Source organism: Taudactylus pleione, unplaced genomic scaffold (assembly GCF_031769625.1).
Source record: "Taudactylus pleione unplaced genomic scaffold, aTauple2 ptg000366l, whole genome shotgun sequence".
NCBI classification, from domain to species: domain Eukaryota; kingdom Metazoa; phylum Chordata; class Amphibia; order Anura; family Myobatrachidae; genus Taudactylus; species Taudactylus pleione.
Window position 1 is genome coordinate 2676593 of NW_028284767.1, and position 15451 is coordinate 2692043.

Genomic DNA, 15451 nt, shown 5'->3' on the forward strand with positions numbered 1-15451 from the left:
CTTCTTTTTCATTACAGTATTTCTGCACTGACCCTTTATACAGTATATTCCCGTAATTGGCACACATTCCCATGCCTCAGCAGAAGCATGGATGGAGAGATTCCCCTGCATGACTACCAGCAGCACACCATGCCCTTTACAACCCACATCTCCTCCTGTATCTGGTGAACATACTGGTAACATGAGATCATAACTCCTGCAGGCATTAACACGTGATAAAAGAGTGACAAGACTGAAGTACAAACTGAAATAACTGTGATTATCCATGATATGCAAAAAATACAGGAGAGAGTAGGTGTAACAGAAAATTCTATATATCCACATTAGAGGATGCAGTGCTTCTTTGAAGGGAAAAATACCACGGTGGTTCAATAAGTAAGGTAACAAAATATCTCACATGTGTAATGTTCTCTATTTCATTCTAATTTCCTGCCAGGCAAGAGCAGTTAGACCACTGCTTCCCCTCACAGCCATTAGACTGCGCCTCATATCAGTCATACTGTCCCGACATTAGTTGGGTCAAATATTGAGGTGTGTCATGTGATTGTATTTGTGCATCTAAAGGGCACAGTAAGAGCTGAAGTCATCACCAACTTGTAGAGGTGTAACGTCATGTGATGGAAAATGGTTTAGGTTTGGTACACTGCGTTTGATAATGGCAGGACAGACGTTCAAGATGAGCAGCAATCCAACCGGCCCATCACGTCCACCACAGATTACAATTTGTGCTGCTTTGAAAGTCTGATTAAGAAGGACAGGCTCTTTCGAGTTAATGATATTGCTGGTAAACTGAACATCTCAGTGGGTACTGTGCACAACATCGTTCATCAGCAACTAAGGTACAGGAAAAAGTGCTCATGCTGGGTACCAAAGCAACTCATAGAAGTTCACAAAACCAATAAGATAGGATTGTCTCTCATGCACTTGACGCAGTACTATGAGGAAGGAGTGCACTTTCTGCAGCATATTGTTACAGGCAATTACATTTTGGGTGCATTATGTGACACCGGAGAAGAAACAAACATCCATTACATGGAAACACAATCATCCCCACTTTGAAAGAAATTCAAAGCAACTCCATCAGCAAAGAAGGTCATGGCGACCATGTTTTGGGACCACAAGGGCAAGCTTCTTGTTGACTTCCTCACCAAGGGAGATACTATGAATGTTGTCTATTATTGTGACACATTGAGCTAGGTGCATAGGGCAATTTGTCAAAAATGACCTGAGCTGCTGTGAATTGCTGCACGCTAATGCCAGTTCACACACAGCCAAATGCACGTGTGAGTTGTTAAGGCACTACCATTTGGGAAGTACTAGACCATCCTCCCTAACCTTGTACTGAATGATTTTCATCTCTTTGGACCATCTAAGAAGTACCTGGGTGGTAGGTGATTCGCAAACAATGGTGAAGTTCAGCAAGCCATCATATCCTGGCTTCAGGCACTTGACACTGGTTTCTTCTATGTCAGGAAAGATGCCTTGGTGTACCATTGGAACAAATGCTTAAACAAGTATGTGGAAAAATAATGTGTACCAAGGCTGTACTATTGATTACACATATATATGTACGAGTTGAATATATTTAAGTAATGAAAGGTATTGTTACCTTATTTATTGAACCTCGTTTCTATCCTGGAATCATTCTGTTGACCTGTAGTCAAAAGTTCACTGACACTGAACTGCTACTTAGGCAATAAAATGTTCCTAAGTCGCAGTTTAATGTCAGAGAGTTTTTGATGCAAAATAATATCCACTTGCTTGGTCTCCATGAACAGGTTGAAGGACCAAAGCCTAAATAATTCATAGAAAACTGGCTTGTACAACAATTTGGTATACATTTACTGTACATCACAATTTAATGTTGAAGGAGCATATCACTTACTGCTCAAAATCTACCCAAACTGCTCCTCTACAGACATTTGGGATGAATGTTTTACATAGTAGTTGATATCAATCTAAACTTCAGTTGGATTGAGTGCTTTTAGAGTCTTAACCCATTCTGGCTCTCTTGGATGGGAGCTGGTTCTGGGCTGCATAAGAGGGATACTTCTCTGGGACAAATTAAAGGTTTTCTCAAAGGTACCTTAATATCAAGAGTAGTGCAGATCAATAAATTTATTAGAAAAACAGAGGGGTTTGTGCAAAAAAATGCTTCTCTTGGAAGAAAAGTACATTGCTAGCCAGTTTGCTGTGAATATGTTAGAGTGACTGGTAGCTCATACAGAGTGAACAGATCACAGTCTAGATAAATCTAAATGTAGTTTGTCTTTTGTAACTCACTCTTAATTTGGGTAAGCTGATAACAGTAGGCTCTTAGACTATTTGGCTAGAAGTAAATCGATGAGCATGATCGTACATGAAATTGTAGATGGCCTTAGTGTCAGCCAGATGTTAACTCCAGATATAGAAAATGCTTTTCATATACTTGGGAAGACCTTTTCAGCTTTGGTAAAATGTGAAAGGAGTGCTTGTTGGGATGCGGGATCAGAAAAAAAAAGTGTGCAATGCTGATACACCTGAAAATAAAATAAACATATAAAACAAATATGGCATAAATGTTTATAGCTTTGTGGTGCAATTAGGGAGGACAGTGCCTTGTGCTTGATGTTGGAGATGCAGGGAGCCTCTAACTATCTGTCTCTACTCCTACCTTTGTCACCTGGCATTGATCACATCCTCACTTGTGGCCGATGTAATGCGTCCTTTGTTCCCCGCCAGAGCTGTCCATCCTGCTAGAAGTGGTACATGATGTCGCTTTCGGTTTGATGAATGCCAATTTCCTAGTACCAAACACATTTTATGCTATGTACTTTGTCAAGTATACTCTCTGTTGTGAGGAGTCCATATTCATGGAAGAAATAAAAAAAAAACTTTATTTCGTTTTCTTTAAAAAGTGGAAGTCCTCAACCGGATCTTGGTCCACAGAGGCGGCAAGCACATGTTAGTTTGTGCATAAGTTAGTTTGTGAATACGTTTTTCAGCATTGCTTTTAACAATATTTAAAATATGTGTCAAATAAAAATATATGTACAGATGCATGAGATGTTTAAAAGGGTTGAATAATATATGATATAGAAAAAGGCATTGGGTTTAATATCTATGTTGAGCCCCTGGATGTTAGAGTACTCAATTCATATATCCATTTGATCTCTGTCTTTTTTAATTCAGTGACTAGATCCAGAGCCTGCCCTAGGCATAGGCATAGCAGGCAAATGCCTAGGGCATTTGCAATGCCTTAGGGGCATCCCGCTGCTTGGCAGCCCAGCAGTACTAATAATGAGTCACACTGACTCATTATTACAGCACTCTCTCTGCGCTGCCTGTGGCTGGCAGAGAGACGTACCGAGGAAGGAGGAGGAGGGGGGCTTCTCTTACCATCACTGTATGACCAGTCTGTCATTAGACTGAGTGCCTGAGACCCAGCCCAGCCCCCAGAGTCCACGCCCCCTCTTCATTTGTTCCACATTCCTACAGTACTTCCCTGCCTGAGACTCCGCCCCCTAACCCCGGGTCCCCGCCCCTTCCTGTAGTCTAGTCCTCTCTGTCACAGCCTCTCCTCTCCTGTGACTGTCATCATGTGCCATGGAGACCAGCCCCAGCAGAGACCACACATCCTCTTCCAGGACAGGTAAGTGCCAATCTAGGGGGTGGTATCTGCATGCAATGGGGAGAGGTGTATTGTTTTTTGTTTTCTGGGGGAGGGAGGTTGGAGTGTGTTTTACTGTCTGTGGTGGGGGTGTATTAATGTAGTAGTAGTGTGTTAGTGGGGGGGTGTATTAATGTAATGTGTGTGAGTGTGGGGGGGGTGTATTAATGTAGTGTGTGTGAGTGGGGGGAGTATTAATGTAGTAGTGTGTGAGTGGGGTGTATTAATGTAGTGTGGGGGGGTGGGGGCTGTATTAATGCTATGTGCATGTGAGGGGTTTGTTCATGTTATCTCTGCTATAAATTATATGAGGGTCAGTGATGTTCTCTGCATTATATGGCACTCACTGCGGGTCTCTGTGCATTATATGTCTATCACTGCGACACTTTCTATATTATATGGCGCTCACTGCTACACTCTATATTATACGGCTCTCACTGCAACACTCTCTATATTATATGACTCTCACTACGACACTCTCTATATTATATGGCGCTCACTGCGACTCTGCATTACATGGCTCTCACTGCGGGTCTCTGTGCATTATATGTCTATCACTGTGACACTCTCTATATTATACGGCGCTCACTGCGACACTCTCTATATTATATGGCGCTCACTGCTACACTCTATATTATACGGCTCTCACTGCGACACTCTCTATATTATATGACTCTCACTGCGACACTCTCTATATTATATGGCGCTCACTGCGACTCTCTGCATTATATGGCTCTCACTGCGGGTCTCTGTGCATTATATGGCGCTCACTGTGACACTCTATATTATATGCCGCTCACTGTGACACTCTCTGCATTATATGGCTCTCACTGCGACACTCTCTATATTATACGCCGCTCACTGTGAGGGGCCAATGACACTTCCATCTTGCACTACCTTTGTTTTCTGCCACTGCTGTGTGGCAATGTGTCATAGATGTGCTTTAAACTGTGGTGTCTGTGCCGCTGCTCTGTCGCTTAGTAACCAGCCAGCTCACTGCAACCTTTGGCCAGTAATGGTGAAAACAATTTTGCGAGCTGTGAGGTGGTCTAAATTGACTGTAAATGACTGGAAATTAATGTTATTGAGGTTATTAATACTCTAGGAACAAAAAAAAGCCCAAATTATGTGATTATAGCTTTTTTTGTACATTTTTGTAAAAAAAAGTTGATGCCTCAGTCCTTGAACATTCAAATACACAAATGTACATATTGAATTTGCATAAAGTCGCAGATGGCCGACCACTCAATAGATGCGGCTGAGGCCGCTTCTGCATCCACCTCTGAATCAGGCCCAAAGTCACAAATAAAAGCAAATATCTGCATGTAACTGTATTCAGGGTCAGCCCCATCTATGCAACTGCACTGCCCCCATCCATCTGCATGTGTACCAACCATAACCCTGCTGCAAGAGAGCCATCTGTACACAAGAGGATGAGACCTATCTAGCAGATGGCATTCTAGAAGATTAAATTAGTCTTTTGCACTTTAGGATATTCAATATATGTAGAAATAAATGACTGTGGCTTGTTTCTGCTTAGAATGTGACATCATATAATTGCAAAGGCATAATTCACAAATATGAATGTTGGTTTCAAAGACTACAAGTTGAGGCATTAAGATGTTGTATCTGTTCTATAACCAGTAATGGTGGATAGGTGGCATGAGTCACAGTACCTTACAAAAGTATGGGCTACTACCAGGGCCAGCGCTACAGTTAGGCAGCTGCTTAGGGGCGCCACTCACTGCCCTGTTTTGTTAGTAATGGGGAGTGTACTACTGCTATCTATAATGGCCGGCCCCTGCGTAAATTGTGAGTGGCGGCCACGGCACTTGTAAAGCCAACCGCAGCCACCGCTATGTCCAGACACACAGTGTATTACTTTAATGGCCTGGCCGCCCCTGTAATGTCTGAGCGGTGGCTGCGGCACTTGTAAAGCCTCCCGCGGCCACCGCACTGTTATGGACAGACAGTGTGACTGCAGCATCAGTGCTGCACACTGCGTCTGTCTCCTCACTCCCCATCCGGCCCCATCAGCCGCAGCGTCAGGTGGCGGTTCACAGAAGAAGTCCGGTCAGTGATTGGCCGACCTTCAGGCTTCAATGATGCTGGTGACATAACCAGGGGCGCCGAGGGGGGGGGAGCGGGTACAAATTACCCGGGCCCGGGCTTGCTGCAGGGGCCCAGCGGGGGCCCGGGTCCGGTACCGCTCCCTCCCCCCTCTTTCATCACAGCAGCTGAGCACACGCTGTTTGCTGGGCTGCACTGGGAGACTGCTCGCAGCTGCTATGAATAACTGTAGGTGATACTAAAATAATGTGAAATGGGTGTGAAAACACCCTTTTTCACTTTAATTTACTAAAAATAATGTTAATGAACAGAGCCCATAGCATTATTCATTGTGTGCTGAGTGATATCACAATTTACCTAGGAATCTGCAAAAGTATGGGCTACTACGCTGTTATTTGTCAATGTGCTTATCTGGCACCCCCCCCCACAAAAAAAAAAAAAAACACGTTTCCAACAGTGCTATTTTCTCCATTGGGAATACTGGTATCTACATTACATGTAGAACTGTAGTGAACAGAACATCAACAATATCGATTGTACAATATGAACTTTACCAATGCTTACACATTCACGTAAAGACATTTTCTTCTCATAGGTATCTCTGGAGATCATAAGCAATATTTTACTCCTGCTCAGGATGAAGAGTTTGAAAAGATTTACAAGGATTGTATGAAAGGCGTCAACCTTTCCTTTCTAGAAATCTGAAGAAAGTCAGCAATTCATAAGAAATCTCTTCTCCATGTTAGAACAGTATAAAATGACAAATTGGGGAAACTTTCACAATGGCTGTTTACAATCTGATGTGTAAAATGTATCCTAGAATGACATGTTGTAAAGGCACATGAGATTTTGGTTTCTGTTTCAGTATATATCTTTCATACTTACAGTATAAGTACTATTGCAGTAATTTTATACATTTTCTTATATATTAAATTCTTTCACCCAAGCATTAAGAAAATAAAGAAACACATGTATATAATAGTTTTCGGTTTTCTTTATAGGGTGATAGTATAAATGTATATAATAAAAAAAATATAGACAATCGTGATTAGGGTTTTATGTTTTTAAAGGGTTTGTCAACTTTTTAACTGCCAACCCTGGCCTTATGGTCTGTTCCTTATGAGAAGAAAGGTGGTAGTCACTCACGGCCGGATTAAGGCTTGTGGGACCCCAGGGCAACTAAGTTGTGGGGGCCCCCTTCAAGCCACACAGAGCTGGGCCGAGCTTACATCGCCCCCCCCGAAAGATCCACACGGAAGGCCCCCCCAGGCCACATAAAGACAGGGGCATACACTTACACATACACATGAACAGCATGCCCACACTAACATATATACACACATTGACACATACATACACAGTATACACACTTACACTTATACACAATAACACATTCATATATACACACACTAAAGCAGTACACATACATTCTTACTATTGATGCAGCAATTGTTGCTGGTACAGGCTGCAAAAGGACCAGGGCAACTCCTTGATTCATTAGGCCCCGCCCCCATGACGTATGCCGCAATTTGCGGAAATATGGGTGCGGGGCTTGCCTTATTGGCTCCGCCCCCAATGCGGGCAGTGTAAGGAGGGGAATAAGTGTAAAGCCGGTGGCCCCTTCTCCCCCTTAGAAAGCTGATGCAGCAGCACTGACTGTGCTGCTGCATGCAGTAGAATAGATGTGTCCACAGAGCCTCCTCCCGGGAACAGGTGCTGCTGGCACCTGTTCTCGGCAGGGTCACATCGACCCTGTGTGGGGGCCCCTCTGTTTGTGGGAGCCCCAGGACGACCGATAGATGTTGTTACTGCTTCCTGTCTCTTGATATACCACTACTTATGCAGTTACTCATCTTAATACTTGTAATAACAACTCAGAGTTTAAAACTAAAATTAAAACTATAACAAATCAAAGCAAAGTATATATTCCCACAAGCCTTTGTCTGGCTTTTGGGCCTAACAACATATATTTGTTCATAATTTCCAATTACTCCAACTCCCCTTGTATGAAGATCTTGCAGTGTGAGGCGTGTATCCAGGTACTCTTTTCTGCCACCTTTACTGCCATTGGAGTAGTTAGGAGAACTTGATAAGGACCCTCGTATCTGGGTTCTAGGACTTTTCCTCAAATGCTTCTTTATCACGACCCAATCACCTGGTTGCAGTTTGTGGGTGCTGCAATCTGAATTGGGATCTAGAATATAAGAGAACACCTGGTGGTGGACTTTGGTTAGTTTCTATTATATATGCATCACATATTGAATCAAGTCACCATGCTCATATCGTAACTGTTGTAGGAAGCACCTGTTAGGAAGTCTAATACTAAATATTATTTCATAAGCTGTCATCCTACGTTTCCCACTGGGAAAGTTCCTGACTAAAAACCATAGTAAAATAAACATTCTAACAAACTTTTTATAATTCAATTTGACTGTATAGTTCCCTCTTTACACTCTATCATTGCTTTGCAAACTATTTATCCTCACTTTCTCCAAGATACATTCCCAAAATGTTTTAAGTAAAATGTGTACCTTTGTCACTCTCTATTACCTCAAGTGCTTTATATATACAAATTACTTATGTGATTTATTTCTTTTTAATTCCTTTGTGTTTGCTACCTTTGAAAACCATAATCAATTTAACAAGAGGTCAGAGCACAGAACATAATAATACCCAGAACACTTTAAATAACTGGATAAAAATAATCTGTAATCTCTGGAAGGGATAACATGTTTGTGGGATACTCTTTACTAGTACCTTGACTACTTGTCCTGGGTTGTGCAAAACACAGATTACACACCCTGTAACAATTGGAGGGTAGGCCTATGTGGCCTTGAAGCCTGGTGCTACCCCATGCTGTTTTAGCACCCTCACCATAGTATCTCTTGACTGGTGAGTATTTCCATTAAGTTTCTTGGCTAAGACCAGGAACAGTGCACATGGCAGACAGAGATGGTGCTCAATCATCCATCCATCCATCACCCTGAAGTTGTGCACCTAGCATTTTCCAGGTTTATACTTCCTTTTATGGAGGCCTGGGCCTGTAAATGTTTAAAAAGGTCCAGGTCCAATGTCTCTGGTTTCATGGACACCAGTTTGAGAATATCAGGTAGGGGTTTTACTGCAGCCTATTTGGCAGCTTGGTCTGCTAGGGCATTGTCTCTTACCTCTAGGGTATTTTCTCTGGTGTGTGCTTTTGACCTTAAATTACAGCTACATTTGTAGGCAATTGAAAAGCAGCAAACATGAATCTAATGCAATCTACATATTCTATGTGTAACTCATAATAACATGACCTTATCAAAGGAAAGGTTAAAAAAGTTACATATTTGAATCCTTTGTCTCATAAATGCCATAATTCTCTTCTCCCCTCTTTTTGAACTCAGCAATAATAAAATAGCTTGGTTCAAACCTGTACATCCTTGGATAGTAATATTAAAGTAATACTACTGTATACTTGGTGAATCTGATGTTCATTACATAAATCAATTGAGAAATACATTTAAACCAGTAAATGCTTTGAAATTCTTATAGTATTAGATCACAGTAGTCCTGTACTGATTAACTCTTCTCCTGCCTATATTCTATATTTGTAAAAACATTTTCTGAAGCAATTTAACATCTTTTTTTGTAGGCGTACATCATTCAGCTATTTTATAATCCTTTAACCAATAAAAGATTTTGTCAAGAAGTACATTGGAATCTAAATTTCATTATTATTTACAAAAATCTACATTAATTAACTACTAGTCAGCTTATAAAACAGTTGTACTTCACTATGTACTAACCCTTCTTTTTTTGCTGCTTGAAAATTACCTTTACCAGTTTTATTTTACAATTACAGCTAGTGCTTTACACCATGTTAATATATTTCTTCAAACTGATCATTGCTTGTTGCAGGGGCATGTGCTATACTTGCACTCCTGCCTATCTCACACCTACTGGCTTGTGGTAACTCCCATGTTTTCATCAGGCAATGTAGCAGGCATCATGCCCACCCTTTCACTTGGCTCCACCCTTTTTAATAGGTACTTGAATACTTCCTGATTTCCTGTCATATAGAACTATATCTCACAGCGAAACATTTGTAAAACCTTCTGTATTGAGAGCACCCCTCCCAACACGTTAAAAATCATATCCCTTTGCATCAGCCTCAATTAAGCTCTCTCTTTTCACAGCTGATCGATATAACTTGATGCAAACAAATAAAAAAATTTATTATAGATCCACTTGACTTTCTCTGCTCACATATATACATTAGGTAATTACACCGTACAAACTAACATTTGTTTCATCACAGCACTTACAGTTTCTCTGCATTCCAACCATTCCATTGTTATCAGAACAGCGTAATAGAAACTCTATTCATGATACAAAGCTAATGGTTCTGCAATAGCAGTACTATAAAAATATGTTTTGAAAAAAACTACTAGTTTATTTAAAATGCAACATTCTTCCAAATTCAATTGGGTCAAGGGGTCAATGAGTGTCTCATCCTGTCCGTCTTCACACCGCCTCGCTGGACAATGTAAATCAGCATCTTATCACTGCAATTTCAACTCTGCCTATGGAATTTCTTAAAGGGAAGCTGTCAACATTGTCCTAATCTGAGTATTGCATATCTATTTACACTATTACATGTACACTTTTAAATTTACAGTACTTTCCAACTCAGAACTAGCAGTCTGACCATTCAATTTCTGCACCTACACAGTCTACACCCATGCACAGCTGCTAAGAATTTAGCCAACCAAGCATACATCTTATCTCTCGTAAGTGTAACATTTTCTTAATTCTGCTTGTGTGTTGATGCTGTGGGTCGCTTTGTATGAAGGAGCGTCTGGGCTGTCATGAAAATCATAATAGTTCCTCTATATATGCCCCCTCCTCCCACAACAGAAAGATAGTTCCTTGTATTGAGCTGTCTGTGGATTAACTTTATTCTTCCTAGGTCTATTTGATCTATGGGTATTTGGATTATTACACATTGAACTGTCTACATGTTCAATAGAGGTATTTAGAATTGAACTCCTATGTCTTGTTTTGTCTGTGTGTTCTGCTATGGGTTCACTGAGACGAGGGTAGTGAAATCACAAACCATTCTACATATAAGTTTGGGATCTTTGACTAATTTTAAAATTAGATAACATTATAGCAGCAGGTGACGCTGTTAGCATATATTTTTTTAAACGCATACCAGTATTTTGCCAAAAGGCACTGTTGTCGCTTTCCTGATGATTGCACAACATAAATAGGCTGTGGTGCTAATTTAGCCTTCTTGTCTTGCTTGTCTTGTCTGTCCTTTCTCATTATTTTACAGACAGTACATTGTCTATCAGTCCAATAATGACACCCTTTACAATCACATCTCCAGGTTTGCTTTTCCTGTGGTCTCTGCACATAGCTCAGAATTTGATCTGCCATGAGCGGTGAGTCAGATGATCTATAAGTGCCTTATCCTGTCCCTCTTCCCGTTCAAATTCAAGTCTGTTGCACTTATCAATCCATCATCTAATGTGTCATTCAAATCATAACTATTAACAAAACCCGTTTCTCTTTCTCATATCCATCATTTTGTGGTGACTAAACCAAGCACTTTCAGGGACATTAGCCTTGTGGAACATCTTCATTATCTTATCAGCCTTATTCCCTCCATAAAGCTTCTTAAGGACCTGACCAGCAGTACCCTCAGGCTCAGTCTTACTCTCTCGGCTCCCCATGGTCAAAAACAGTCCCTTGTTTTGACCTTTCTTGCGGAACCAAATTACGTTATGGTCCCTTAAAAATCTTCGAGTCAAAGTAACCTTATGACTCAGGGGGTCAAATTAACCTTATGATGCCCTTAGAAATCCTCGAGTCAAAGTAACCTTATGATTCTGGGGGTCAAATTAACTTTATGATGCCCTTATAAATTCTGGAGCTAAATTCCCTTATAGCTCCGGGAGCCAAATGACTCCCTTTAATTGCTTATCATAAAATCAGTCAATAAAAGTTCTCTACCTCCTTGAGGCAATCTGAGAACTGATCTGTGGTTTGCACAGATCTTTCAGTATGACAACATATGTTCCATCAAAGCTATATCTCCCTTATGGTCTATTCAATTCACACTATGAAGAGGATGCGAGACACTGCTTAACGCCTGAGTCTCCCCTGGTGCCTTTCAGAAACCCAAAAATGACAACATACACACTACAGTAAATCAAATCCTTCCACCCAGACTCCTGAGTCTGCACTTTCAGCACCGAGTGGGGCGTCCCCCGATTCAGTAACCTCAGAACAAACCACTGTTGTCCTCCTTTTTCACTATCTAAATCAGTTGACATATCAGGGTAATTATACATATACAATCTGGACAGAGTATTATTTAGCATTGCTTTAAACAGAGACAAATAAGGACATATCCTCTGACCTTGGCTGCACGGTCCCTGCCAGACATCCAAATTCACACAGACAAACAATAGATTCAAACTTTCATACCCTGATGCACATAAAACATAAAAGAACATGTAAAGAATTTGGAAGGTGACTATCCCAGATATAACTCACCGACAGAATGCAACACAGGGTGAAGGGTTAGAGTCTGAAATAGAGCAAAAATACTCACACTCGCGGATTGTTTCAGCATCTCTCCCTCCAGCCAGCGTCTATGTGTCCGTCAGAGAATTATTATTGGGCATCTTGGTACGGAACCTCCATTGCTGTCAAAGTGTTGATTAATTCAGACTGATAAACCTGTCAGGCTCATGTTGTAGCTCAGATAGCGACCAACCAATTTCTTATCTGCAGTTACCGTGGGAGAAAAAACACACACATACAGTTGTATGTATGAAGTATATCTGAATTTTATTGTACTCAAGGCGTGGTATTTATAGGTTAATTTAACATAGAGTGCTATGGAACTCTAAAATCTGCCTACCATGCACTCACCTCTGGCTAATATCCTCCTAACCAATCATCTTATAGTGTATTTCCCAATGAAAAAATATAAAACAAACTAATAATTGATACATTCCAATAAGCACATGTCAGAAGTTACATACTCCCAGAGACTCAGTAAATCAAGATCTTGCATATTCCCAGAAACTTTAGATAACAGTACAGCTGTGTGCTCGTTTCTGCCTCTACAGAAAAATTCCAAGATTTGAGTTAACTTGCTGTGTTTCAAGAATATCACAAAATGGTTCTATATTAACAAGATGGTGTCTCTGAACAAAATGGTGTCATGTCCTGACTTCAACAAAGATAGAATGCACTAAAGCTATAGAACCAGCAAAAGTGCCTTCAATTTCTGTCAGAAAAAGAACATACTGTACATGTGAAAGGGGCCTATAATCCAATTTTCATATACGTATTATGAAATAGTATGCAGGTTGTAGAGAAAAAATAGAGGTGAGAGTAGTGAGGTGGCCCCCCTCAGAGTGGGAAAGAACAAAAGGTAAAGAAGGGGAGGGGAATTAGCCCAGCCGGACCTGTCCGAAGGTCCATTTGAATATCAGACTTCAAATAATTTATGTACTATGACACAAGGTCCATAGAATGGAAGAGCAGACTAGAGCGACGCCGAAGGGATGTTGAAATGAGAGGTCCAAGGCTCACCTGATTTAAAGTAAGCCTTGAAGGAGTCGTGAAGGATATTAGTAATTTACAAGACTCTTTCTACATGTGTATTTGCATGTTCAGTATTAACGACATAAATGAACAGAGCAGCGCTAAGGGTGTTTAATAAGTAGACTAAATATTTTATTTAGGAATAACCTTATACAGATAAATAGTGTAAGATATCATAGAATGCAATTTATTTATCACACTGTATTAAAATAAGAAAAAAATGAATAAAATTAGAATAAAAAATCCTTCACTTATACAATTTAAAATAGCAATCTCAATGAGGGGTACAAAAACATTTGCTACCAAGTCTGCATGTATCATTCAAAGGTTTCAAAAAGTTATCAAATGGGAGATATGTGGTTGGCTGGTAACTCCAAATATGTCCATAAGCACTGCTCATTATATTATCTGATAGTAAAAGTACTGTCCAGTGAAATATGCTTTGTATAATATCCTGATATAAGAGAGTGTTCAAGCAATCATGCCAAAATAATAGACTGTTAGAACCCAAAGCTATTATCATGAGCTGGCTCCCTTGTGTAACAGGTAGTAAGATGTCAGAATAGCATACCCGATGGTATCATATATAGCTTCGATAGCCGCAAGTCAGCCGGTCGAAGTGTAGTCGGAGATGGAAGTTGAGCGGCTGAAGACGGCCACAAATGCTGTGTTTGTATGACACCCTGTGTTAAATAGTTCATTCTTTACATAACACATGAAACCCATATATATACATATATTTACATGATAAAGTTTAGGTAATAATGATGTATGTACACAAGGATATAATATATGTGATTACAGCAGGCTTATGAATGCTCAATTTAAAAGGGCAATCTATTTGAATTATAAATAGGAGATTGTTGCTCTGGCTGTCCTTTATGTGAAGGGAATGTACATGAGAATATTGAATTTGTAGGTGGAGGCAAATCTCCTATACAAATGTTCATGTCACCACACGGACACATAGGTAATTGTGGAGAAGTGGGCCCCAAACACAAGGATCCTGGAAGGTTCTAGGAATGGTATGCACTAAGTACATAGGGGAGGGGCTTGTGGCAGGCTGAGGGGAAGGCTATAAATAGGAGAGAGCTAGTGTCAGTTGGCAGACTGGAGTTCCCCCTCGTGAGCCCTCTGATATAAGGCCACAGCGCTGCACTGAGGTAACCTAATGAGAGCGGCAGTAGCAGCTGTGAGGCTGGATTAGAGGAGCCAGTGAGGGCTGAGTGGAGCAGGGAGACCCCGGTGAGGCGGGTACCTGTGGAGGAGTGGAGCTGCTGTGTGTGGTATCAGCAATGGTCCGGACGGCTGTCGGGGGAGCGTGGCTGAGCTTGGTGAGCAGTGAAAGAAGCCCTCAGTCAGCTGAGGAGGGCGGGCTGTCATGACACACCCCAGAGACTGAGTTGACCAGCTGGGGAGGAGGCAGGCTTGAGGCAGGCTATGCAACAGCATCGTATTACAGTAGTCAGTGAGACCACAGCCTACAGGAGGCGGTGAGCCTGTCAAAAAGTACTGTATCTCTGTTAACTCTGCCAACACAAATCACACTAAGCACCCAGTGTTATACTTAAGCAGAGGGACAAAACAGCTAATTAAAAGGGGGGACTATTATCCCCACATTGCTAGGATCGTATCAACAATAACAAGTACTGTAAATTCAGCAGCTTTCAGAGGAGTACTAAAGCTCAGTCTACAATAGTACAGTATATACTCCAGTAAAGTTATCACCTGTATTAGAGCAGCCTAAACAACCAGACAGCCGACATCTAATATAATCCCTACATTGAAGACCCCTTCAGTAGTGTCCCCCTGCATAGATATATAAATACTGCACATCATTCAGATCTCCTCTTGTGATTAATTTGCAGGGAAACAAGGTTGATAGACTAAAGTGAGCAAACACAGAGCAGCTGACATATGGGAGGTTTGCCTTCACTTTAAGAGGTTATTGATGAACGCTTTATTTAAACGTCATTGGAGGGACTATCCTACAATTGAGAAGTATGTCACCTTGTTAGTCTATCTACTGTGACGTATCTTCACATAATTCAAGATTTATAATACTACAGGAACAGGAACACCAAACTACCAGCCAAGTTACAAACTCTGCAAGTGTTACTGACA

General features: G+C 41.0%; 1 protein-coding gene across 1 annotated transcript in view; it reads left to right on the forward strand.

Moving 5' to 3' along the window:
• The window catches only part of LOC148508423 (sulfotransferase 2B1-like), a 90873-nt gene extending 84256 nt beyond the window's left edge, over positions 1–6617 (forward strand). The window contains exon 7 of the mRNA XM_088444470.1: positions 6315–6617. Within this exon, the coding sequence (XP_088300596.1) occupies positions 6315–6424 (110 nt within the window). The 3' untranslated portion in view covers positions 6425–6617. The remainder of the gene's footprint in view (positions 1–6314) is intronic.
• The last annotated feature ends 8834 nt before the right edge of the window (positions 6618–15451 follow it).